The sequence below is a fragment of the Condylura cristata genome, unplaced genomic scaffold (genome assembly GCF_000260355.1).
Source record: "Condylura cristata isolate star-nosed mole 26May11 unplaced genomic scaffold, ConCri1.0 scaffold00021, whole genome shotgun sequence".
Classification (NCBI taxonomy): domain Eukaryota; kingdom Metazoa; phylum Chordata; class Mammalia; order Eulipotyphla; family Talpidae; genus Condylura; species Condylura cristata.
In genome coordinates this window covers 26,623,740-26,650,598 of record NW_004567122.1, presented here as the reverse complement: position 1 = coordinate 26,650,598, position 26,859 = coordinate 26,623,740, and the positions used below count along the sequence as shown (strand labels likewise).

Sequence of the window (26,859 nt, the reverse complement as noted above, 5' to 3'; positions counted from 1 at the left end):
TGCTGCTCTCTGCAGCCTTTTGTCTTGCAAATGTTCGCCCAGAGGCAAGTTTCAATTTGTACTGAGTGTGGGAACCAAAACCACACTGTCACAGACAGGAGGAAGCGTGGAGGCCCTGCAGCCTTGGCTCTGGAGAAGTGGCAAGAGCTCTGAAAGGCAGAGCTGGCTGGATTTGGCCAGTGGGGAAGAGAGAGGGCTAGAGACTGCTCTGGGAATGAGCCTGGGGATTTAATCCCCCCTTCAGAGAAGGAAACTGGAGACCACAGTCGGAGGGTGCCGGGAGACCTCCCAGACCCACTCCAAGGGTGAGCAGGGCGAGGGCTGGAAGTCAGTCTTTAACGGGGCTCACCAGCCTGGGCTGCTACAGGCTCATCTGTCACTCACCAGAGACAGCAGGAGACTGTGGGTGGTGGACTCCTGCCCTTTGGGGCTGCCAGCAACAGCCCCAAACAGAGGGTTCCAGTTTTGAACAAACAGGTTACTGAACCGGAAGAGACAGATGTGCGAAAGGGATAAATTTGGGATGTTTTCCTCTTTCACTTTATAAGGAGTCCTGACAGCTATGAAGATAAAGTGTGCTCTGTACAAAACTTATCAGGGAAGGGAGGCATAGCTCTAAATGGAATATTAAATATGCCAAAAAGCAGGAGTCTCTTCTCCTCCAAGGGGCCTCTGGGACCCCCGCTGTCACCCCCATGAAGATGGGTGGGTCTCTGTCACTACGCTCACCACATCAGACTCCAAGGGCCTGTCTGCACTTCAATGAGGGCTAGGGCTGTGCTGCATTCATTTCTGCGCCCTCAGTCCCTGGCACAGGCCCCACAGAGGCCCCACAGCGTCTGGCCACAGGAGATCCCCATGTATGCTTTCAAAAAAAAGGTCTTCCCATGTCTGAATGCATCGAAGGAGAATGCTTTAGATTTATAAAATGTCTGACATGCATTAGGCACTTTATATAGCACATTTCAAAGGCAGATTTAAATAGACTGAAAAGAAATGAAGTCACCCCTGCACTTTATTTGGAAGGAATAAGCGTGTCTGGGTGCACGGGGGACCTGGGCCAGCTCCCTATGTAAAAGACTCCGGGATCAACGAGCATCAAGGGAAGTGGGGGTTCAGAGCTCATCTCCCCTCCTAACCTTGCTCCAGCTTGCTCCTTTCCTCTGCTCCAGTATTAATCAGTGCACCCCTTAACTTAGAGGGTCACTGAGGAAGACCAGCAAAGATTATCGAGATGATTGTTGCCGAGTTTTTTTTTCTTAACCCTTTGTATCACCAATTCCTCCTTTTTTTTTATTAAAAAGTTTATTTTTACATCATTTTGCACATTTTTTTTTTCATCTCAATTGTAATCCCCACGGGTTTCCCATCACCAAATCACCCCTGTGTTGCCGAGTTTTAACTGTAACTTTGGATGAGGGCCCTGGCCAGACAGAGCAAGAGTTCAAGGGTCGGCCAGCTGCTTCCACTTCTAGGATGCAGGCCCTGCCTTGCTCTCCCTACACTTGGCCTGCAATACTCCCTGCGCAGCCAGCGCCTGGTCTGGACCACTGACTCTGCTTCCCTCCTCAGCCCAACTCCGTCCCCACACAAAGGTTGCTGGATTCCACACCTGCCCATGTGAACAGGGTAGGGTTTGGCTGCTGCACCAGAGCTGAGCAAAAGGGGATAGGAGGTGGGTGGCAGTCTGTCTGGACCACTGCAGACCTTGGGCTCAACTTGGTCACCGTAAGGCACCAGCAGAAGCTGAGGGTGCTCACCGCGTAGGGCCTCTGGGTCGCCCAGAATCCGGTTCAAGGTCTCAGTAGGGATCTTCTCAAAGGCTTCATTTGTGGGGGCCAAGAGTGTGAAGGGGCCTTCCCCTTCGAGCTGCGTGTTGAGTCCTGATGCAGCCACGGCAGCCTGTTGGGAAGGGAGAGAAGATGGAGACTCCCCTGAAAACTCTGGGGCTCCCTGCAGACAAGATGCAACCTCACCAGTACTCCTTTGGAGAGCTGCAGGCTTTTGTAGAATCCTGCCATGAAAAGACAAGCAGAACCAAAGCTCATCTCTCCCCATGCCCTCCCCATGCCTTACCAGGACAGAGCTCCAGCCATGGGGCATCTCTCAGACACTTCTGGTGTCCTACTTCTCCCCCCTCCAGGCTTTTGCCCGTGCCATCCCTCTGCCTTTAGTCCAATTTGCATCCCTTGCTGCTGTGCCTTCTCTGGGTCTCGACCAAATTATCCTTTCTCTCTAAGGCCAACTTGACAATGACTCTCTAGCCCCATCCCACCCCAAGAAGAAAATGTTTTCTTTCTTTCATGGTCATTGGTTACTGGGTAAACATTATTTGACTGAGCCCACGAGAGTAAAGATCACATAAGCATCCTCTACAGAGCAGCCAGAATATGATCTAGAAGCAGGAACGGCTTCCTGAAGCGCTCAGGATGGAGGAGGACTCTGGGCCGAGCAGCAAGATGCTGGCTCCCACCTCACCTCTGGCTCTTTAGTGCTCTTGGCGCTGGCCTGGCTGGTCTCCCTGTGGATCCTGGCCTCAGCCTTTACTTTTGCTCGCCCTGCTGCCAGGGGTGCTTTGCTCTTGCGTTTTGTATAACTGGCCTCATGCTCAGGCCTCAGTTCATAGTCATTCTTTCCAGAGAGATCTACACTGCCAGCCAATCCCGACTGGCCTCCCCCCAGGAAGGAGCCACCACTTACTGATCTCACGCTTGGCAAAACCCAAGGCTACCTGTCTGTCTCTCCAGACAAACATAAAAGGACACTCAGGGCAGACCTTTGTTGGTGTCGTTCCCCTCTCTATCCTGTCATGACGCCTGGCTCTTAGTAAGTGTGGTATTGACAGAAGGCAAGATGGGCATCAGGAAGAGCCAAAGGGTAAGGAGAGAGAAGGAAGACTGGCCAAACCAAAATGGGAAGAGGAGCTGATGAGTTGGGAGCAGCTGTTATTAGTGGACCACGCCACCAACTTTGGGGACACCCTTCCCTGCCAGACCCAGAAGGAGACCAGAGGGAAGAGTTGAGAAACCCAGGGTCTCCAGAGCTGTCCACAGCCATTCCTGGCGCCACATCATGCCAGCAGGGCCATGGGTGTTGGCCTCTATGAGCTGGAGATCTCCAGGGGAGGAACTACCCCACTCCTACTTGGTGTTTTTTGTGGTCAGGAAATTCTCCTTGAATCAGGGCAAAAATCCTGATGCAGCAGCCTGTGTCCACTTTCCCCTGAGCAGCCGTGACCATGAGGAAGGCCCACTTGCCAGTCCACACGTACAACATGCCTGGAGGCAGACGGTGGGAGCAGTATTCTGGTGGCCCCTGACCTGTCCCCAGCCAGGTGGCAAGGCAAGCCCCAGACTCCTGTGTCTACTCTGCTGGTGGCCCCTCTGTGGTCCCCAGACCAGCATGCACATAGCTGAGGCAGGGGCCTCAGTGGGGACAGGTAGCCCGGAAGCATCATGCAGCCTAACAGGCCATTTATTCTAGTCTCACATGTGGGAACCACCATCTGGGAGGAAAGCCCTCCCCACTCTGGGCTCAGAGAGCTGTTCAGCTGTAGCCACAAATCACTGAATTTCCCAGAGGAGCAGAGGAAAGAGAAGCTCTACAAAGGAGAAGGCAGGAAGAAGGACTTTTCCAGAAGAGCACTATGAAGTTTCCTCGTGGTTAAGCTGAGTGTCTATGAGAGGATTGATCATATTCACAGGCACTTTAGGGGAACCTGCTCCATGTCCCCCAAAGGTGCATCCTCCTCTCCTGTGGGGTAGCTACGTGTCCCTGGGCTGGGTCTCTTCCCTGAGCCTCACCCGAAGGGTCTCGAAGATGTCCTCAATCTCAATGATCTGCTGGATGCTGTTGGTGGTGGTGGAGATGACCTTATCGATGAGGTGCACCACACCGTTGGTGGCATGGTGGTCAGCTTTCAGCAGCCGGGCACAGTTAACGGTTATGATCTGCCAAGGAGAAGCGAGGATGAGAGGTTAGCACATCACACGCCCCAAAAGACATGGAGCCCCAGGAGGGGTGCGCGGTACAGAATGTGGCTTTGAGGAGAAGCAGTTACAGGAGGCAGAGGATTATGTACAGCGTCCTCTACTGAAGGTCAAAACTCAGATCCCAGCACAAGTCAGCAGAGAGTGGGCAAAGTACAACGCTGGCCAATCCCTACCCCGTTGGGATAGTGGTGGATCTGGATATTTGAGTTCTGGTACATGGAGGTGAGGGCCATGCCATGCTTCAGCTCGTCCGTCAGGACCCGTCTGTCCACCATGTGGTAGCGCAGGGCATTGAGCAGCTCGATGTTGACGTTGCTCACCAGAGAGTCCAGCACTTCCTAAGAGAAAGGATAGATTGTTGTTGGTGGTGGTGGTGGAGGGGGTGGTTGCTGCAGACCCCACATTCAAGAGATGTGTCCTTGCTACCCTAGGGATATGCCTCTGAAGCCCTGTGACCCCCAGGCCACCATTTTCATCCTTGATAAGCACTGAGGTCTGTCTGTTCAATTGTCTGGGAGGAGCACGCAAGCCACCCAGTGTGTATATTTCAGCTCAAGGGTCCTGCCTTCATCTGAGGCCTCAAGGGAGCGTTCCACTCAACAGTGGGACTTCACTGGACTCCCTTTCCTCATGGCCACCAGCCCACCCTCTGAAAAGCCAGGCAGCCCCCAGGAAGAGACCCCTGAGCAGAAGGAAGTCATCTCACAGCTGACAAGGAAGCCCAGGCCTCGTTGCTTGGGGCAAAGATGGTGAAGCTGCCGGGTCCTTCCATCTCAGGCCTTAGTTTCTCTGTGCGGTCCGTGTACAGCTGAGTGGTGGTTGAGCCAACTACCCCCAAGGTCTCGTAAAGGTTTGACAGTGGCAAGGCTGCAGGGGTAGAGGAAAGATGAGGGGTGAACGAGTGGATCCCACCCCAACCGGACTAACCCCTCCCTGTCAGCCAAAGAGGAAAGTACCTCTGTGGGTAAAGAGTGTGTTCGCAGCCAGTCGTTACAGAGCCCAAAGTTTGTTCAGTGTCTCTTAAAACAACTCCCTACGTCAACTGCCTCTCTGCCTGAACTCAACTAATTGCTCATTTCTAACCATTTGAGCTATAGCAGAACAGTTTTTGTTCATAGACATTTCGATAATATAGGCAGGAATGTACACCAGAACACAATCCTAATTACCAACAAGCCTTAGATTTATCTTGTTGTTGAAACTGGTTCCTAGTGGGCTCCATTAGACTGAAAGAGCTTGACAAATCATTGTGCTACTTTGTGTATGTACAAGCAATAACATGTTATTTCCTCAAAGTAGCCCAAGGTTTAGAAGGGCCTGGTAAGCTCACAGTGAGGTTAATGTTCTCTATGAAGGGTGTGAAAATGAGGCTCAGAGGTTAAGCTGCCTCTCTGAAGTCATTCTTCCTCTTTTCCTTCCATGTCCTCCGCCTGTCCTTCCATTAGGTCAGTAACTCCACAGCCCCAGTCCACGCCAATCACACCCTCCTCAAGACCTTGGCAGCAGCTAAATCACAGCCTTCCTTTTAAATCTCAGTCTCACATTCTCAACTAATAAAATAGCAAATATTTCAAAGTCATAAAAATCTCCCCTGCACCGTCTGTGGTGATGTGTTGATAAATTGGCAGGTGCCACGCTGACGTTGGCCCTGTGTGGCCTTTCGTGGCACCTCTGTTGACTCTGGGTAAGCCTTTGGCCCGCCGCTGTCCTCCCCCCAGGAACACCAATGGGCCAAGTTTCGACAGGGAGTGGGGAGTGGCTTGGCGTTCCCAGCCCAGCCCAGCCCAAGTCTGTCCCATCTGCTCTCCAGCAGTGCTGGTCTGAAATGCTGGCTGTATCTGAAATTCCTCTCAGCCAAAGACAGCAAGGCCAGGAGCCTGGGCTTGATGAGGGCAGTGCAGGCAGGTCAGAATTGGAGTCTGTTCCGCCAGCCTGTTTGGACCAGTGGGAACAAGAAGGGGTGGCGCAGGAACCCCAGTTCCCAGCTTCCATCCTCTGCCCCTTGCATGAAGTCCAGACTGGACTGTGAGGAGACCGTCCACCCAGCCTCATAGCCTCATCCTATGGAAGCCCGCGCAGACTCTGCACATGTCTCTGTGCTCCCCATCTCTCTCCCACCCATGCCCCCAGGCCAGGCCTGCCTCATTCACCTGCTGGACAGCCCTTCTCTCCAGGGACCTTTTCATAACCAGGACAGCACTCATAACTGATGACTCTGTAAGGAGACATGCACAAGTGTGTTAGGCAGGGCTCCCTCCTGCACGCGCATCTTCAGGCCCCTTTCCCAGAAGTGTTCACCCCAGACAAGGAAGGCAAAGGCAGACAAAATTCCTACTCTCAGAGACCATTTGCTAAGTCAGGTCTGTGCCTGTCATGGCAAGGAACTTATTGCTGCTCAGCTATGTAGAATGTTCCCCACAGTTCCAGTCACAGAAATGCAACCGGAAACAATCAGAGGCCCGAGGCAGCATATTCAGTAGTGAGATCAGCAAACATACTCACCTAAAACGAATCTCCCACAGAACTCACCGGAGCCAACCCAGCGGTTGCCATTCCTGAGAGGCAGCAGGGAGGAGGGGGACAGCAGTCTAAGTCTGTCTCTAACTAATGGGAACGCCTCCAGACACCCCGCCTCGTCTCTGGACCTCAGTTTCCTCATCTGTGAAGCCTGTGTATTTGTTGTGTGTGATGGCGACTGGATGAAATGTCTCTGGGCTTCCAGCTCACTGATTCATAACCAAGACAGAGAGCATGGATACATGAACACCTTTTTCTCAGTCTTCACAGCAACTTAAAAGCTTTTAAAATTGGTATAGAAACTAAACTCCTTTTTATCAAGATGGCTGGTTTTTGTTAAATGTCTTTAAATTAAAAACAAAACTTTAATCAATTAACGTGTGTATGGTTTCAAGAACACAAAGGATGATGCAGCAAATAGTTCTCTATCTACCGTCATCCCTCATCTGTCCCACTGTCCTTCCAGAAGGCAGCCCATAATGCCAGTGTGCAAGACTCTCTGACTTCTGGATGTAAATAAGATTGGCAGTAGATAGTTTTAAACTTTGAAAGCATTTAACAAGACAAACATAAGATTTGCTCTACTCCTGGCTCAAGCAGGTCCATCATAGAACATTCCTTACCTTCAGGAGGCCTGAAGCACACAGCAGCAGCTCACCCATTATTCTGAGAATTTCAAGTAACATCAAAAAAGTGACTCGCACAAAAGTTTACACCTAAGAAAGATCTGCTCCAAGGTGAACCCCAGATTCTGTGTGAGGTCACGCCACATGGCAGGCCTCAGAGCACAGCAACTCCTCGGTGGGCCACAGGCAACACTGTCCTAACCCTTTCCTTCCCTATACTGGGATCTGCCCTCTGGGACAGGAGCACTCAGACTTCACCTGCCACACAACTGCTCACTGTGGGGTTCTCACCGAATGTTTAATGACATCACCAGAAAAGAGGCAGGCAGGAGCTGAAGAATTTGAGCTTCGGAGAGGGGGTGGTGCTCACAGTGAGCCCAGGGTATTCTTGATATAAGTGAAGTCATCTTGGGAAAGCCCTGGTGAGTTATATGGAGATGAAGCCTGGTTTATCTGCTATCCAGGGGGTTGTTTCAGAGATAGGTTAGCTGAAATTTTAAGGCTTCCAGGGGGCTACAGGTGTCTCTTTTCCAGAAATGGATTCCCTCCAGAAATGTCACTGAGAAGTGACAAGCTGTGTATACTCCTTGCCCTGTTCTCTTCCCCTACCTACTGGCCTCCTCCTTTCCCAGTCCTCATCTCATCCTATTCCTTTCTACTTTCCATCCCTGTACTTACAAGGTTTACATAGCATAGTGGTCTCAGGACTTAACCTTGACTGTCTGTCAAGTAGCTTGGATGCTCAAGTATCCAAGTATCTTTGGAAACTAAAGTTATCTCCTACAACTAAAGTGAGATGTAATTGATACTTGACCTTTCAAAGGCAGCAAAAAGTAAAAAAAAAAAAACAAAAAAAAACTACTAGAATCAGGATACTTGGCTTAATCCATCAGGACATAGTAGAATGACTCTGAAGGTCTGTTTTTCTCTGTGTCTCAGTCTGTTGATCTATAAAATGGGTTGAAGTTAGACTAGATGATCTCTAAGGTTCCTTCCAATTGTACACTCACAAACACAATTCCAGGAGTGGGATTAGTGTGAAGGTACAGAACAGTACTCATTCAAAGAGGGACTTTGCCTGCCAATCTCTAGCTAAAACCAAGGAAACTTTCTCTGATAAATGCTTGGGCTCTGTGGCTGGATTAGGGGAGGAGGGATTAGGTCAAGTCTTTCAAAGCCCAAAGTACCTGAATGCCATTCCATGAAGCTCAAGAAGCATAGCTGGGGGATGGGTCTTTGCCTCAAAGCCTTCCTCATCTCTGGGGACCCCTGTGCACAAGGACACTGCATAAGCCTTGCCTTAGCACCCAGGTCACGCTGGTCAAAGCCTCTTCTCCCAGCAGGATGTTAGTTTTTGAGTTCCATTGCAGACAACTAGGAGAGCATTCATCAGCTCTGGTGACCTCATTAGGATTTCACTAAGAACAAATGAAGTCAAACTCCTAACATGTAAACTCACCAGTTTCCGTGGCCGTGTGTGTGTGTGTGTGTGTGTGTGTGTGTGTCTTTGAAGTTGACACAGGAGATGCAGAGGGTTAAGGGGCTAGGGAATGGAACAGATCTAAGCAGAAAAGGCTCAGAGTAGAGGTACCTTAGAGCTGAGGACTTAGGATGGAATCAGCTGCAGGACTCTTGAGGCGAGAAGGAATATCTTAAGATCACAGTAGGATAGAAGTGGCCTATGAGTCTCCTCCTATTCCTTAAAATCCAATCCCTTTTCCATGAATTTTGAAAACACATGCACTTGGCAGAAAGCAGACCGGGCTGGAAGGCTTGACAAGGAGAGGACACATGGGCTCTCTCCAGTGGGGTCAGAGCTGGCTGCGTCAGTACTCTCGGTGCCTTTCAAGGTGGCCTTTCTGCACCCTTGTCCACGGGGGCTGGCTGCAGAGGTGTGCCACCCCTCATAGGGGTGCAGGCCCCCAGTTGAAGGCCTTCCCTGGCACACCCAAGTGGTTTTCTGCCAGGAAACTTTCTCCTAGTCCTCTTGTCCTTATATTCCTGCCATCCTGCATGAGTAGAAGCTTCTCTCAGCCTAACACAGTAGTCCAGGGGTTTAGAAGGGGTACAGAACTGGCAGTTTCACTGCTCCAGACAACACCAGGCCTTCCCAGAACCAGCTTGCCTGGCAATGAAACACCCCTGACCAAGCCCTTTTGAACTAGCAGCCCTGTTCTGTCTACTGTACCATACTTCTGAGGCTTCGGCCCTGGGGAGAACACACAGCCTGTGGCGAGACAGGGCTGGGGCATAGTGATGTGGGTCTCCCAATGTCCTTGTCTTCCCTGCATGGGAGTGACCAATTTGGGAACCTGTGACTGAATTCTCATCAGCAAAATCGGTTCTGTTAAAGATTAATGGCTTCTTCTTGGCCTGACACGGAAACTAAAGTAGAAACCATAGGTCTGAAAAAGCACATCCTCTAGGGCAATCCTTTCCTTGTTCTGCCTTCTCTGGTCAGAACAATTTGAGAAAGTGATGGAAGGTGCTCTATTTAGAAGTGCATTTAAGGTGTCCAGGATGGAGGGAGAGGGAAAAGAAGAGTGTTCCTCCAAGGTCTAAGAGCAGATGCTTGGGATGCTCTCCTCCACTCTTCTTTAAACTTGCTCCTGATCAGAGCAAGAGAAACATTGCTATGTTCTCCCAAAATAATTCTCCAGTAAGTTAACATATTAAGACGAACCTGCCCATTTGCTAGTGCATTTAAGGCTTGAGCAGTCTGCTCTACCAGAAAATGCCGAAGGATGAACTTGACTCTGAGGTAGGAGGAGCAAGGAATGGAGCCTGAGAGCCAGCGTCCTGTGACAGCAGGTAAACCAATCAGTGTGTCAGGGTTTCCAAGTGAATGGCAGAGCAAACACAGACCCAATCGTCTAGACATTCAACATGGCCCACAGACTGCTGGCCTGGAGGGGCTCATTTTCTGTGCTCTGGCCTTGCAGACAGTTAGGATTTCCTGTGCTTCCAACAGAAAATCAAAGTCTCAATTTCCCTGGTGAAAAAGAATGTGTTAACCAGTTGTCAACTGTCCAAAATCCCATCACGACCATTCACCAGTTTCCAGCTTGGCCAGCGATGAAGACAGTCTTTGGAAATGTACTTAGATTTTTTTTGTGTGTGGCTCTATTTGTGTGGTATGAGGGCATTTGGGGAAGGCTCCTGGATGCTGTGACTCCTCAGTTCCTATGCCCTTTATCTGCCCAGGGGTTTGGGAGAGTCCCCTTGCAGCAGGAGATAAGAATGGCTACCAGACTGGGGAAAAAAAGCAGAATGAAGAATTCTGGGCTAAAGGGCCTTTCCTGACCATGAGGAGGCCACAGTCACAGGTTTTGAGGCTGGAGGAAGAGAGGGGGACATCTGGGCAGTTCCCCAGGCTCTACAGGCTGCCCACTTGTGGTCTTCCCATGTCACTGACATTGCTGTAGGATTGATTGTGCCCAGGGGCAGCAGTATAGAGTAGCTAGGCCTCAAGATTCCTTCGGACTTTGAGGGGATGACTTAGAGTAGGCTGCTGAGGCCTTCTGTGCTACAGTCTCCCCAACTGTAAATGGGCTAAAATCATACCGATCTTAGAGGGTGATTGTGAGAACCAAAGGAGTACTTAACAGACGCTTGATGTTCACCGGGCTCTCATTTAGTTGTTGAACCTCTTGTGGTCACATGGCTCCAACTCAGGTTTACTGGTCACATCTGTTTCTTCAACCTCCACTGCCTCCCTCTTCTTTCTTTCTTTTCTTTTCTTTTCTTTTTTTTTTTTAACATATTTAAAGGACAGGTTTATTAAGAAACAGAAAAAGCGACACCTGCACAGTTAAAGGTGGGCCAGAGAGCTATTTAATGCCCTTTCTGATTACATTTACGTTCCAGATAATCCAGGATAACTTCCCCATCTCATGATTCTTAACAGTATCTGCAAAGTCTCATGTTCTACATAGGGTATTGCACTCAGAGGTTCAGAGATTAAGATGTGCACATCTTTAGGGACCATCATTCTGCCTACCACAGGGCCTTGCCTCAGATGATACAGGAATTCATGCAAATACTCAACAGAACAAAATCCCATGTCAGACAAACTGCCCTCCCTGGGATACAATGGGATGGTACATTCAGAAAGGGCTACCTGACAGATAGAAGTATTCAGCGAACCCTTGGTGAATGTCAACATCAGATAATTGAGAGAAGATAATCCATGGGGCTCCAGCTGGCTACACAAGGACTCTGAAACAGGGAAGGAGGTGCTGGTGAGGGTGTGGGGAGTCTGACTTCCCTAAGAGCTTCTTCTCACTTACTCACTGTTCTCTTCCTTTTCCTCTTAGGACCAAAATTGTGGGACACAGCTTCATTGAAGGCATCTTTGCGTACCTGCCCAGAAGAAGATGGACTGGAAATAGTACTGACGGCTGGTGGCAAAGCAGGGCCATACACCAGCTGGTTTGAGTAAAATTTAAATCTTTAAGCTTACACACAATGCTGAGGAAGTACTTGTATCTCAGCCCTAGGGCAAAGCAAGGCTGCTACTAGAGAGAGGAGTGTCTTGCCAGCTCATATTAGCTCCAGAGAATGGTTATTGCACTTGTGAAATGTGTTGTTTGTGAAACCACTTCAAGAGAGAGAGAGAGAGACACACATGCTTGAAATGCACGGGCGGCTGACACCCTGCCTGTCAGCTCCTTGGCCGGTCCAGTGCCACGTTTATGGTGTCGGAGCTCTTAAGGTGACTCTGGCAACCCCATGATGTCAGCTCTGAGTTGGCTGTTAGATAGTTCTCCTCACCAGGGCCCACACAAAGGCAGCCTGTGGAGAGGCAGCAAGGCGGCCTGACCACAGCTTCCTGCACCATTGCTCAAGTCACTGCACGTTAACATTTTTATGGTTATTAATCAAACCCGGGCCTGAAATTGCAGAGTAGGAAGCCTTCTTCCCAACAAGCCCTTTGTGTGATTAGCTATTGTGTCACTCTGGTGCTCTTTAGGATCTGAAATAAAAGCTAAAGTGAATTTCCAAGTAATAAAATTTGCTCAAGTCATTAAATGGGGTCCTGCTGGCAACCGCTTCCTGTAATAAAATCTGTAAGTCAGGTTTGACAAAGAGCACCAAACTTTTTGGAAATGCAGAACTACTGTGTGAAGAAAATGTAGCCAGCTTGACAGGAGTGCTAAGTGTGCTGGGCCAGCCCTCCAGCCCTATCTCTCTCTCTGAGAGAGACCAAGTCCCCTGGGCCTCACAGCTCTGCATGGTGCCAGGTCCCTGGGTCCCTCAACATTGTAAAGTCTTTCCCCTTCCACCCCAACTCCTGCCCTGTGCTTGGGTCCTGTGTTTAGTATTGCTAGTCTGCTTTCAAGTTCAAGTTCTCTTTCTTTAGGTCTTAGAACCCTTGGTGACTTTGTCTCCCCCTCCCCTTAGGAAACTTGGTGACTTTGCGCCCTTTCATTTCAACATACACAGCAGCTTCTTCGCTGGAGTCTTTCTGAGAAAACTGCCATGCCAGAGCTGGCCCCATGCTGAGACATACTGTCTGCTCCAATCACCAACTGTGCTCCCCATTTCCCCACCTGGTCCTCACCCAAATAAATGCACCTGGAGGCCATTTTCATAGAGATGGTATCAACTCTAGCCAGCACAACTTTCTCTGTTTCCCTTCCTGACTGCCCAGGGCATTTCCTTCTGGCAGCTCCAACCCAGGTCACACCAGTAAACCTAGCTGCTCTCTCTGCTTCTCTCTAGGGTGAAGGGATGCCTTCTGCTGCTTCCCCTTTCCCTCCCAGAGTCCTCTGGCCCTCTTCCAATTCAGCACCACCTTCCTGACATTGCATGAGATGTTCCGGGAAAGGATCCCCATGTTCTGGGTCATGAGGTTTTCTATCCACTCATGTTTTCTTATCTTCATTTCCTCTTTTTGAAGCTGCCCAAGCATCAGCCACACTAAAGACCAGGTCAATGGCTGGGGCTGCCCACTGGCTCTGTGAGACCCCAGTTTACATTCATTTATTCCTTTCCCAGGGCCTGGACTCCCGACTGATTGGCATGAGGTTTGTGTGTGTTGGGGTGGGGGGAACATACCAACATGGCACCAAGCTCAAAGCCAAACCTACCCAGGGGAAGACCAGGCCATCAGGAACATTCTGCCAACATATGGCTGTGTGGCCTGTGCTTTAGTGTAGTACAGAGACAGTAAAATTTTCAGGAACCAAGAGTTGATAAGCAGGGGATGTCATCAACCACAATTAACTATAGTTAGGCAACTGCTTCAACATAGAGTCTTCCAGAAATGCCATGGATGATGCTGCCACATGGCCATCCAATTTGTAGGGAAACTAGAGCTAACAAAAAGGGGGATACCTTGCCAGAGCTCTGAGCTGTGGAAGAGCTGCTTGCTTGATGCCTACATTTCGGTCACCTTTGGTGGCCTGGCTCTATGTAAGTGAATGGTTCATCAATTGTATTTGAGTAGGTAATAGATGTACAGGGAAAAAAACAGAGAGTATTACAATTATTTTTTTAACTTAGCCCTGTGGAAGGATGTGTGCCATGGAATTTGCATAACTTCTTTTTGTCCACAGCAACAAGAATTATGTCTTTATCTTGTTCACTGAACTGGGAGGGGTGTCTTCTCAGCTTGCTAGCCTTTGGCTTTGAGGCTGGGTTGGGTCAAGTGGGGAACCAGGACCTGCCTCCACAGGCTGCCAGGGAGCTGCTGGTCTGTGAGCTCTCATTCCTTCCATTCAAACTAGGACTAATGGTTTACCTGAGTCAGGGTCACAGTTGGGGTATTTATTTCCATGTATATTTTAAAGAAAGGGCATTTCTCTTCCTTCATTTGGTTACAAAGTCAGAGGAGTTGCCTGCAACGTTACAAGAAAAACATTTAAATATCCCTGCCATGGGAAAGTGTTCAAGATACAGGCTCCTAATCCTCCTATTATGCAGATCAGAGGAAGGCCAGGCCCTCACAGTGGTTCTGGAGGCTTTGTACAGCACATCTGTCTGTAGGAGAGAGCCAGCTTTGAGGTATACTGATGACTGCCGCCAAAGCAGATTAGGTCGCTCCGGCATTCTGTTGGGACACGCAGGCCACCCTGCTTCCACCAGGCACAGGGAAGTCTGGGCGAACCCCGCCCCCCTCTCTGCTGACAGAAGCACCCGCAAGCCCTACTACAGCTGCATGGTGGCGTCACACCACACAGGCACTCACACTCTGATTAGTGGTCCAGACCAAACACTTGGCAGGTGGCCTTTACTGAGCCACACTATGTGCCAGGTGCCATATTCAGCCTCTTAGGTGCATTATTCCACTTAGCCCTGCTCAAAATTCCATAGGTAGGCTCATTGTTTTTCCCATTTTACAGATGCAGCAAAGATGAAGCAGGGCCCTCCCTGGTGGCGCAGTGGGTTAAAGCGCAGCACTATGAAGCTAAAGCCACTTCAGCACGAGTTTGATTCCAGCCAGGGAGGTGACCCACATGGCACAGCAGACCTCTGCTGACTGGCCTGCTGCCCCCTCAGCAGTGTACTTGGATCTGCCTGTTCTGCTCCCCAATCTGTCTCTGGTAAATCCTTTCACACCCTGCACCTCTGGCCTGTACCCCAGTTCTGTATGCATAAATAAATAGATCTTTCATGCTTTGCTGTCCCATAAAGTGCTTATTTCTAGGTAAGCTTAGTCTTCGTGATGGTCTGAGAAAATTTGACCCTAAGATTGCAAAGATGGGACCTCCCTGGTGGTGCAACGAGTCGAAGTGCAGCGGTATGGAGCTATCCACAGCCACTGCAGTGCAAGTTTGAGGTGGACAGGGAGGTGACCCACATGGCTCAAATGATCACTCCTGTCTCGCCACTGTTCCCCTCCACCAGGTTGAGTATAATTCAGTCAATCTGCCTGTTTTGCTCCTTACTCTCTCTCTAGTGATTCCTCCAATCCCTGCAGCTCTGGCCTGTACCCCAGATCATATGCATAAATAAATAAATCCTTAAAAAAAAAAAGATTGCAGAGCAAAAGTGTTGTTACTTAATATAAATCACAAATGAGTTTTGTCAGGAACAGAAGCTGGTGGCTTCTCCACTGAATATTTGTATCATTTAGTGAGGATTAAGAACTAGAGACACATACCCACATTTGCACATGAATCGTCATGGCTTCCATGGCAGCCTGACCTCTCAGAGGCCAGCCAAGGCCGGCTCAGGCCTGTGGTCACCGGTAGCCCCCACACAGCATGGCCTGTGGTGACTGGCAACCTTGGGTGGCTGCAGATACTCACGTTGATTTGCCACAGATTTTCCTCTGGTACCACTGCTTACAGTTGGTGAAGTACTTCTTGTTGGTGCCGATGAGCTTCTGCACAGCACACACATTGGGGCTGAAATCAAAGGGCACTGTTAGCAAGATGGTCAGTAGGCCCGCCCAGCCTCAATGTCCTTTCCACCAGATGGACACACCTGGGTGATTAGAATAGTCAGACATGAAGAAGGCCCGGTCACTTCACTCTTGCATAAACTTTGGCCCTTCTGACTCAGATTTCCATCAGCCCCCCTGCATAATTCCCCCGAAATTGAAAACTGTCAAAGCACAATGTCATTAAGTGGCCTTATCAGCACGGTCATTTGCTAAATACAAATGCACCTTAAGATTTAAATAAAAGCATCTTGACATTTCACATCGCTTGTCACCTATTGAGAAAGCTAGTGAGTAAAAGTGATGTGTCTGCCTAGCAGAGCAGCTTTGAGAGCTGTCCCCAGCCTTTCTGTAGCCCCACTTCCACAGGCTCTAATCTGGTATCTTAGTGCACACCAGTGGGCCTGCTGGAGTGAGGGGAGACTGAGTCTGGGGTCCCAAAGACCCTCAGAGGTGCCCTCCTGGGACCTCTGAAACTTACTAAACTCACAGTTGTTCTCTAGGCCCAGCTTGATTCCCACTTCTCCAGACAGCCACCCTCTAGTGCCCCAGATTACATGCTTTTTTCCTGTCCTCTGATCTGGAGGCAGTACCCCTTTTCAGGCTGGGATCCAACAGGATCCTAGTCACACTGATGTTGCAGCGAGAGCTCCACCTTGTTCCCACTGCCTGGACTACAGAGGCTCTGCCTGACTCTTTTTCTGGTGGGGCCTAGCACCTGGTCAAGGTGGAATGAACTGGCTGAAAATACTCTGTGGGATTCTCAAGGATCACCCAGTTCAGAAGAATCCTCAGGAGCTCTGTGGAAAATCTAATTGCAAACGCCTCAGAGTTCTGCTGAGAAACCTTTACCAGAGCTGTGGGAGCTTGATTTTGTGTATTTTATTCTAGTGTATCAAGTCCTGATCCAAACCAAGCTCAGGCCAGGTAGCGGCAGGAGCTCCACAGGAGCACATGGAAAGAGGCCACTCAGTTGAGGGTGACCCAGGAAGGCTCTTCCTGGAGCAGGACAAGCGGTTCATCTGCTGAAGCACAAATCAGAGGGAGCAAAGCTGAGACTGAAGACCTCCAGTAGGCTCAGGAACTCCACACATTATTCCTTAGCATCAGTTCCTCTGGGACTTTAAAAATGTATTCACAGCCACCATTTGATGTGGATAGCACTTCTCAGGAAGACACTGATGTTGCAGTAAGATCTCTTCCCCGTTGCCTAGACTACAGGAACTCAGTTAATTCTCAAACTTTCAGTCAGTTGTTGGGTGGGAGGGCATGCCAACCCTCTATTTCTCTGTCCTATCTCTTCTAGTATGTGGATGTCACTTCTCATCCAGTTTGTAGTTCACTAGGCAAAGGTGAGTGGGTCAGAAAGGCACAGTAAATATTAGTAAGGTGGCACAAGAACCTGAGGACACAAGAAGTTAAAATGCTGCGAGGGAATGAGGACAGCCATGGCCCCTTCTTTCTAGCTGGGTCTGACCAAGTTCTGGAAGCCTCCAGAGGATTCTCTCAGAAGCCACCCTGCTTTTCTGTTTGATGTGTGGGATTCACAAATTACAACAAACTCCAAAGAGTTCCCACTGGCCACACTCCAGTCATAGGTGTTGTTTACCACTGTAAAATCTCTGTGATTATTCTATCTAACCAAGCAGGAAGCAATTACTGTCGATGAATTCCCTGCCACATTGCGTGGGCGTTTGGCAAAGCTTTAGTGAGGCTCTTGTGGCTCCAACATTCCTCAGTGGAGTATATGAATGGCTGTAGCCCTTTGAGACAGGAACAGTGGAAGGGGCTGGGGGGATGACAGGATGAGGTTCGGTAACCCAAGAGGCAGAGGAAGTATATATAGGAACTTTTTGCTGAAGTTAATTGAAGTGAACAGGCCCTTTCTGGGCCATCTACCTTAAGTACAATGCTCTGTAGTTCAACTTGGATTTGAAAATCAAGTGTTTCAGGAACTTCATCCACTTTTGGTTGTTGGTATTTGGAAGTACGATTGCATTTTTACTTCTCTCTTGGTATTATTTTTTCCTCCTATCCATAGTAACACAGACAGAGCTGGGAGGCAAGAGGATGCCACTGTCATAACTTTCCCAACAGCTTTCTGTGCTTGGACTGAGCCATCCATCCGTAAGCTGCAGTGTGTGGCTGTGCTGGTGATGGTGGGTGACCGAGCGCTGATGGGAGCAGGGCACGCTCATTACTTCCTTCACATCTGGGAGAATTTCCTTAAAACAACAGAGATTTCCCTTCCTTTCCACCCATTCTCACTTTGAGTGAAGGGCTGGAGCTTGGACAAGGTTATCCATGACATAGGGTACCACACCCATATGCTGGCCAAGCAGCCTTGTGATGTTCTCAGGGACAGTTAGAGCAGAGTGAATGCAGCTGCTCCTGCAACCATTTGCCACAGTTTACAGACTGTGCATGCAGATTTTACCAGGGCAGCGGGGCAAGTGTGATGCCTCAGCCCAGCCTGGGTCACTACAGGTCTTTCCAACTGCACTGCCAGAAGCAGATCAAGAGGATTCACCAACAGGAGCATGGGAAGGGGAGGGGAGGTAGGGAGGGTGGAAATCTAATATCTTAAATGAATAATAAAAAGCATTACAAATATTCATAATACAGTACGTGCATTTTTAAAAAGCTGTATTTGGCACAGCAGACCTGCCTTGCCTGCTGTTCCCCTCAGCAGTGTACTTTGTTGATCTGCCTGTTCTGCTCCCCACTCTGTCTCTGGGGAATCCTCTCACCACCCCTGCACTTCTGGCCTGTACCCCAGTTCTGTATGAATAAATAAATAAATACTTTTTAAAAAGTATTTTTCTCACTGGCCCACATCTTTTTTTTGGGTTCAAGAGGAAGGTTTGCTCAAGAGATGATTCCTGGTAGAACCCCCATCAACACCTTTGCAGCAAATTCAGATGCCATTCTGGTTAGAGATGCTACAGAGCACACTACAGGGGTCCTCTCCTGACTTCCTGGCTAAGATACAAGGCATGAAACCTCCGGGACGGGTGGTGGCACCCAAATATGTTCCATTGATAAAAAGGCAGAGTACAGAGGTGAATTGAGCAGATAAAGCACAAATGCCATGTTTACTTTTTGACTTTATGCCTCCCATCCTCTCATCTTTCTGATATGAACTCTCACCCTTCTTAACCACAGCCTAAGTCAAAGGGGATTCCCCCACTCCCCTAGGGGTCTCAGTCATTTCCTGATGATCTTCTCTTTGGGGGAGGGAACTGAGGCTGTGGTGTGACCTGGCTTGATGCCACTCTGCAGAGGCCAGACTTCCCTCCAGTGGTCCCTTTCCCTGCAGCCCTGGGCACCTGCAAGTCCAGGCAAGATCTGGAGACCATAGGTAGAGGGAGCAAGGATGACCACTCCCCTTGAGGGGGCATTTCTGGGGATGGGACATCTAGAGCTATACAGTCCCATGACATCAACACTAATAACACCAACAGTGAGTTCTGATCTGGGTTCAGATCTCTCCAGGTACGCGGCAGGCTGGGCACTACTTGGGTATGAATGCCAGCAGCTATATGACTCTGCCCACATACACTTTTTACATAGTTGTAGAGAAGGGGTCGGGGCATGCAGGTAGGCTGGAGCTACAGCACATCCTGGCTGTGTGTGGATGCAGATGTAGACGGGGATGTAGAAATAGTGCCCACCTCTGCCAGGGTCCATGCCAGGGTCTTTACCAGATCAGATTCTGCGCCTGGCTTTGCTGCCTAAAACCTACACATCTCCTATCTTTCAAAGGAGATTCGCAAAGATAATGCTGCATGTTTACAAACCCTGTTGTTGTCTTAAGGTAGACTTTAATCTTGGCTCCAGTGTATACATTGCAGGATTGTGGGAAAGTGGTATGTCCTCTCCAGACTCAGTTTCCCCAACTGTGCAGTTGTGTGAGACCAGGGAATTCTCTGGATTTTCATCTGGAAGGGGAGGAGATGCCACACTGCCGTTGCTGTACACAGGAACACTGCCTGGTACCAGATAGTGGTTAAGGGCCTGACCAGGTGAACAGACCCCGGGGAGCTCTGGATGCTGTCATCTTGAGTCCCCTGAGACTCCTGAGGTGTCAGGTCAGGACAGGACCTGGCAGGGCTGTTAGGTGCACTGCTCACGGGCTTCCTCCTGGTCCTGACCAACTTTCCCAGGAGATTCTGGGCAGAGTTGCCAAGTCCCTTTTCTCTATCTGCTGGGAGGAGAACCGAAAGCCTCATTGCCTGCTCTTGGCTTGAGTGCTGGGGTGACAGTCAAGCTCTCCCTCTTCCTCCAGGAAGCCTCTACTGCTCACTTGAGCTCTATCTTCCACCTCCCTCCCCCCAAGCTGGTGCAGGGCTGGTCCCCCCAAACACCCCACGCTGCCCACTTTTCCTTCAGGCTTTGTCCCCTGAATTCAGTCTGCTTTGAAGACCACAGGACAGTCCCTCCCCTCCACCACCCGCGCAGGGCGGACTGGCTTACCCGTGCTGCCGGCCCCGGAGCCGGCTGTGCTGAAGCACCAGTTGGTAGGGTGACCTGGCGGGTCCCGCCAGGCTGGCATCAGGCCCCAGGGCCAGGGCCAGGGCCAGGGGCAGCAGCCGCAAGAGGAGTGCCATGAAGTGAGCGGACAACAGCGTGGGAGCCAGAGACCCACAGGCGAGTGGCAGCGGCGAAGTGAGAGCGCCAGGGCTGCAGGGCCAGGTTAAGTAAGCGGCGAGCGGGAGGGAGCAGCGGCGAGGGGCGGGAGGGGCGGGGAAGCCAGCCTGGGCGGGAGGACGGGCAGCCCAGCGCCTTGCCTCCCCGCCTCCTGTCCCGTCTGCGCTCTCCCTCACTGTCCCGCTTCCCAGCCTCCTCCTCTCTCTCCCTCCTGCCTGCTCCCTTAGGGTTCCGAGAATGAAGGGCTGGGGTCTTAACTAGCAAGACTGGGAGTGAGGAGCCGATGTACAGGAAGCTTTCCAGAAACTTCATTCCTTTGGGCTGGTCCCCAGATCCCTCACTGGTCTTGAGGCTACCAAACAGCTGGAAGGGAGACAAGGGTGGTTGTCACAACACATTCCCATTGCTAACCTCAGCCTTCCAGGAGCACCCCCCCCCTTTACCTAGGCTTGCAAACATAAAAGGGAGTAAATCTTATGATTGATGGGAGTCCCCAAGAATGTAGGGCAGGTTTTGTTAGGCTCCAAGTTACTCTTGGAAACCAGAGGGAAGGGCGGGTGTCACCTTGGTCCACATTCATTCTTTCTCAGTAAACATCTCTGCACCCTACTGGCAGGAGAGATGCTGAGAGAGATGAAAAAGACAAGATTCCTGCCCTGGAGGAGCTCGGAGAGAATACAGATAGTCACATGGGAGGGAGGGGTGGATTCATTGGAGCTCACACCTATTAATCACCCATCAGTTACCTGGAACTGCCAGCCCCTGAGACCGAGGTGGATGAGTGAATGACAACCAGAGACTTCATGAAAAGGTTCATGAGAGAGATCTGTGGGCAGTCACCAACGTGCCATGAAGAGGGGGGCTGAGCCTCGGGAGCCAGAGGAGGCAACTGGCCTGAAAGGAGGGACACATGCTTAGGCCTGTGAGGTGAGGAGGAGGCAAAAGTGCCAAAGTGCCCTCAGCCAGGAAAAACGAGGGGCGCATTGAGGGAACGCCACTGTCTGGTTACCTGAACCCTGGGGATGTGTGGTCAAGGTAGAGGAAGGAAGGCGTTCCACAGGGCCTGGGCCCAAGCTAAGAATCCTGCAGGTGATGGAGAAACAAATGCCATGATATGTGTCAGGACCAGGCTCTGAGAGGAGCTGGCTATGAAATAGACAGAGCTGGAAGCGGGAAGATCACATGGCCAGGAGGGAAGCAGGTGAGAGTTTGCCCAGAGGTAGTGGAGGTGGCGTGAGCAGAGGCAGCAAACCGCATGGTATTGAGGTAAGGAACACAGCAGAGCTTGGAGGCTGTGCAGGGGGCTACTGCATGGGCATGGGTAGATGGTGGTTCTACTTTCAGGATGAGGGACCTGGAGGGAGGTTTGTCAGGAGAGGGTTGGTGGCCTGGAACACTGTGCGTGTGCCATGGGCAGCTGGGTGTAAGGCAGGGAGCTCTAGTGAGGAGTTGATGGAGTTGTGATGTGCGAGTCATCAGCCTGCAGGGAGTAGAAGCAGGGAGTAAGAAGTGGCTGATGACATGCAGGAGCTAGGCATGGCAAAGGCATGCAAAGGAGGCGTGTGGGTAGGCCAGCAAGAGGAAACCAGACAGATCCAAAGCATCGCCCACTGCTGCAGAAACAGACACTGGGGACTTGGCTGCGGAGACCAAGGCTGAAGCCAGATTGTGGCAGGGGGAGACGTGGGCAATGGAGACATGAGTGCAGTGTAGAAGGTTCTTTCAAGCATGTCTGTGAAGGCAGGGGCAGTCAGGTGGAAGCCAGGAGAAGACAAAGTCCAGAGAGGCTTGGACAGTTCAGAAAAGTGATAGAAAAAGAGGCGGAACAGAGGAGGCCAATGTCAAGGGTAAAGATGGATAACCAGGGAGAGGAGGAGATGGGAACTAGGAGGTGACCTGCAGCAGAGCAGGTGGGGGGCTGCAGGAGGGGCAGGGACCCAGAGAGTAAAAATCACAAGGCATAAGGCCCTGATTTGGGGGAGGGGAGGGAGCACTGACTAGACTTGGAAAGCGCTTTGGTATGTAGGTTGAGGCAGAAGGAGGAGACAGGCAGGACTGCAGGTGTGTCACAGGGTGCCTCACAAGCAAACCCTGTTTCCAGAAGTCCAGGGGGAATCTGCCTTCAAAGAAAGGTCTGCAGGCCTTTGAGGACTAGAGATGCAGATCTCATTGCACTGCCAGCAGGTAGTGACTAATGTCATGGACTGGGCCAGCTCCCTTGGGAGTGTGTGCTGGGAGAGCAGAGGAGGAAGAGTGAGGGGAAGGGAGGAGGAGGAGAGGGCGGCAGGGAGCACTTCCTGGAGAGGCTGAGGCAGGCAGAGAGGCACCCTGAAGGGACCCAGTCCCAGGAAAACCCATCATGGCCTGGTAGGGCAGAGCCTTCCACCACGGTGGAACTCTATGGTTGGCCCTCAGGACATCAAAGGCTACAGGGCTAAAGAAAGTTTTCTGGAACATTCTATTTTTAGCTGTATCTTCTGCATTGAAGACTAGGAGTATTCTGGGGTGGTGGTTTTAGCCTTGAGAAGAGCCAGCTCTGACTTCTCCTTTGTCTCTTTCCCTAGTTCAGAAGGGAGAGGTGGGAAATTCACACCCCTCTGTGTGCTCTAAACCAGCCCCTGTGCTCTGACCTTAGAAGGCAGCTCCCCCCCCCCCCCCCCCCCCCGGCCCGACTGCTCTACCTGGAAAAAAAGGTTACTTGTGAGGCCTGTGAGGCAAACACTTGGAGTCCTGTCTGGCTCCTCCCTCTGCCCTAGCTTTCATGATTTTCATATTTAAAAATAATACTGTTTGGTGACTGTGGAGTTCAGCCAGTGGTTATACAAAGAGGAAACTTTGGCAATGGCCCTGCTCATCACTATAAGTGGGCACTAAGGTCATGAGCAGGAGAGGCTGCATTGGCCCATGCTGAGGTCTAAGCACACAGAAGCTTCCATGGAATGACTAGTCTGATCTTTTAAACACAAACAAACCAGAAAACAACAAAACACCTCTTTAAAAAATTGGGGTGGCTCATGTTTATTGCTGCTTTATTTACAATTGGAAAAACATGGAAGCAGCCCAAATGCCTAGAAGTAGATGACTGGATTAAAAAGATGTGGTACATATATACACAGTGGAATATTACTCAGCAACCAAAAATAAAAAAGAAACACATGTCTTTTGCAGCAACTTGGATGGAGCTGGAAAAGATCGTACTTAGTGAGATAAGCCAGAAAGAAAAAGAAAAATACCGGATGGTTTCGCTCATAGCAGGAGTATAATGGACCAGGGGAGAAAATAATAAGAATAATGAACAGTCATATACCAGAGACATTTTGTGGGGGTGGAGTGGGGAATGGGATCAAATGGGGTAGGGGGTAGGGAAGTGCACAGAACTATGGTGATGGAAAGCCCATGGGGATTACAATTGAGATGAAAAAAAAAAAGTACAAAATGATGTAAAAATAAACTATATAAAAAAAAAATTAGGGTTGCCCTGACAAGAAAAGTAAGAAATGAAAGGAAATTTCTGGGGAGGTTCTACACTGACAGACTGAGAGGGGAAAAAGCAGCCTTTGGCAACTTTGCTAGTTATTATCTTGGGTCCTCCAGCCTCCAGCCAGAACCCACCATGTAGATTGCCAGGCTTGGCAATGGCCTAGCAAAGCTGTGGAGTGCTGTACGACCAGGTGACCTGGCTTGAGATCTCAGTCCTGTTAGTAATAAACTGTGTGTGGCCTTGGACAAGCTGTTCAATCCCTCAGAGACCCAACAGCTACACAGAAATGATGATAAAACCCATCTCAAAGGATTCAAGAATAGGTTCTATAATACGCAAAAAGGGACCAATGAAAGAACTGCTTACCTCTGCCCAGTAACTGTCCTATATACAAGAGGTCACTGAAAATACTTTAGCAACTATAAAAGTAATCATCTGAAAATGATTATTTCATTGACTGAAAATAAAACATGACTGTTTCATGTCACCACGTGGTCGTGGTCAAGGACACAGCAAATAATCAAAGGGGTTCACAGTCAGGCCTGCTGTGTCCCTGGAGCCCAGGGCATCCTCTCACCAATTTCTACAAAGATGTCCTTTGGGTGTAAGAGCCAGAGATTGATTCTAGACTTCCTGAAACAGCTCTCCCGTCTCCCAAAGATTTACAAGCTTTGGGCAAGTCAGGTAATCTAGCTGTAAAACTTCCCTCATCTGTAAAACTAACTTTCAGTGACTTGAGTTTTTCCATGAACTCAGTAAAGAGATTATAGTCATACTTCATTTACTATTTAGAAGTAAAAAAAAAAAAAAAAACAAAAAATAAAAAAACAACCCACCTCTGGGCCTCATCATTTACCGCCTCTCCAAAACCATAAAATGCAGATCCCTGTGAATATAAACATTTCTCCCACCAGAGATGAGTGTCTGAGGTGTTTTTGTTCCATAGGTTAAGATGCTACTGGAAAAAGGAACAGACTTCCTTCATCCCCAGGTTACCTGGAGCCAACCTGGGCCACATGGCTCATGAAGGACCTTTCATTCAGGCAGGATTTTCTTTCTCTTTCCATGTTAGAAGAACTAAAGAGAAAGAGAGGCTTGTTTGGAACAATAATTACTAGACTTTTTTCAGGCGCTTTATAAAATGACTACTTTCATATTCTCTGGCACATATAAGATCACCAAAAACAGACTAGTTTTTCAAGAGAACCCTGCTGTGCTGACAACAGACCTTAACAGTGAGGTGAAGGCATGGTTCCAGCAAGTCCCCCACAAAGGGAACTAAGAACAGGTTCTGGGTCTGTGGGGGGAGCGCTGGCATTGGCAGACTGATCAACTTCATGCCTCTCTTTTGCCACCCTTCCCTAAGTTCCTGGTGATATGTGGACATCAGTGGCCATAGAGGACAAGGTCAAAATAATTTCCAGAGGGCAACCACCTTCCTGACCTGCCACTGTGTTCCGACACAGACAACTATTAACATTCAGTTCCCGAATACTTGCTAGGGAGGAAGAAGGGTGGGTTTTGGCATGAGATATCCAGATTACAACAGCACATGGGGTACATTTGGGGGGAGGGGCGATAACATTTGGGGAATATTTCCATTCCCTGCACACACATAGTACGAGAGTAGCAGTTTACACGTAGCAATTGTTCCATCTGCACAACAAATGCAAGAGACATTTCCCTTTGTTAAAATTAAGAGATAATTATAATGCCATTTAGGGGTTTTGGATCTGGTTCTTCAACAATTTTCTATAATTATTCTACTCAAAATTAGATCTGCAAACAGCAGCACCACCAACTTGAACTTGATAGTAATACAAACTCTTAGACATTCCTACCCCCTGAAAATCAGACAAGATGGTCAGGCCATTTGTATGGATACTAGAGTATCAGAAGCAGGAGTCCACAGGGTGATGAGAACTAGCCATAGCTCTGAGAAGTTCACAGTAGGACTCAATTTATGAAAGACTTTTCAAGAAATACAACTATTTGACAAAAAGGGGATCCAGCAGTCCACCTTTACCTTGGGAGGTATGTCCCCAAACCCCCAGTGGATGCTTGACTCTGCAGCTAGTACTATCATACATACTTATAATAGACCTTAATTTATGAGTTAGGTACAGTGGGAGGTTCAATAACTGCTAGTAAAATAAAACCATTGTAATACACTGTAATAAATGTTATGTATATGGAGGTCCTTTCCTGCGCCCCTCTCAAATTACCTTATTGTATATACAATTTTGAACCCTTGTTTATGGCAGGTAACTGTAAACCAAAGAAAGTGAAGCCATGGAGCAAGGGGCTGCTTTACACCTGATAATTTCCACAATGACAATCTCTACCTTTGCTGAGACCAGCATTGTAGGTGACAGTTAAGATGCGCAGGTGGGGGCCCTTCCTGGTGGCTCAGTAGGTTAAAGCACTGCACTAAGAAGCTTAAGCCACTTCCGCATGAGTTGAGTTCCGTCCCCGCCGGCCCTGGAGGAGATCCACATGGCGAGATCTACATGGCGTGTCAGACCTCTCCTGACCCGCCCACTGCTCCCCTCAGCAGTGTACTTTGTCGATCTTCCCGTTCTGCTCCCCACTCTGTCCCTGGTGAATCCCCTGGTGAATCCTCTCACCCCATGCATCTCTGGCCTGTACCCCAGTTCTGTATGAATAAATAAATAAATAAATCTTTAAAAAAAGAAAAGATGCGCAGGTGACTGGCAAGTGGCTTTTTCTCTAGGTCCTATTGTTGGGTATTCAGTGTATCCACACACTGAACAGGGAAAGTTTTTGATTCTTCTCCCCTTTTAAAAGTCTGCAAAGGGCTCCTGTGAGGCCATGGTTTTGTAATAATAAAAACTTACATCAAATGTGCAGCTTCGGGAGACACAGTTGATGAGGACAGAGCAGCTGTCACAGCCCTAAGGTGGCATCAGGCCCCCAGTGTTTACTTTCCTTGCTATTTCAACAACTTCTCCAAACAGTAGCTTTCTTAATCAGTGCATGTTAAATGCTAATTGTTGGTTAGAACCCTACTTTAGTTTCCAGGAAAACTGATTTTTCACAAGAGTGTTGCTTTGATTTGGCTCAGAAAAAGACATTAAAAGAAAAGAACCCAGGCCCTCCCTGGTGGCGCAGCGGGTTAAAGCACTGCACTAAGAAGCTTAAGCCACTTCCGCATGAGTTCGATCCCCACTGCCCCGGAGGAGA

The 26,859-nt window shown here is 49.4% G+C and overlaps 1 protein-coding gene across 2 annotated transcripts in view; it reads right to left on the bottom strand.

The window, feature by feature from the left end:
• TGFBI (transforming growth factor, beta-induced, 68kDa) overlaps positions 1-20,179 on the bottom strand; it is a 30,866-nt gene extending 10,687 nt beyond the window's left edge. For both annotated transcript variants that reach the window (XM_004686748.2, XM_012727689.1), the window contains exons 1-7: positions 20,001-20,179; positions 15,391-15,489; positions 6,143-6,207; positions 4,699-4,859; positions 4,166-4,330; positions 3,804-3,950; positions 1,761-1,902 (exon numbers count right to left, since the gene is read on the bottom strand). In XM_004686748.2, the coding sequence (XP_004686805.1) occupies positions 1,761-1,902; positions 3,804-3,950; positions 4,166-4,330; positions 4,699-4,859; positions 6,143-6,207; positions 15,391-15,489; positions 20,001-20,134 (913 nt within the window). In that variant the 5' untranslated portion in view covers positions 20,135-20,179. The remainder of the gene's footprint in view (positions 1-1,760; positions 1,903-3,803; positions 3,951-4,165; positions 4,331-4,698; positions 4,860-6,142; positions 6,208-15,390; positions 15,490-20,000) is intronic.
• Positions 20,180-26,859: the final 6,680 nt, after the last annotated feature.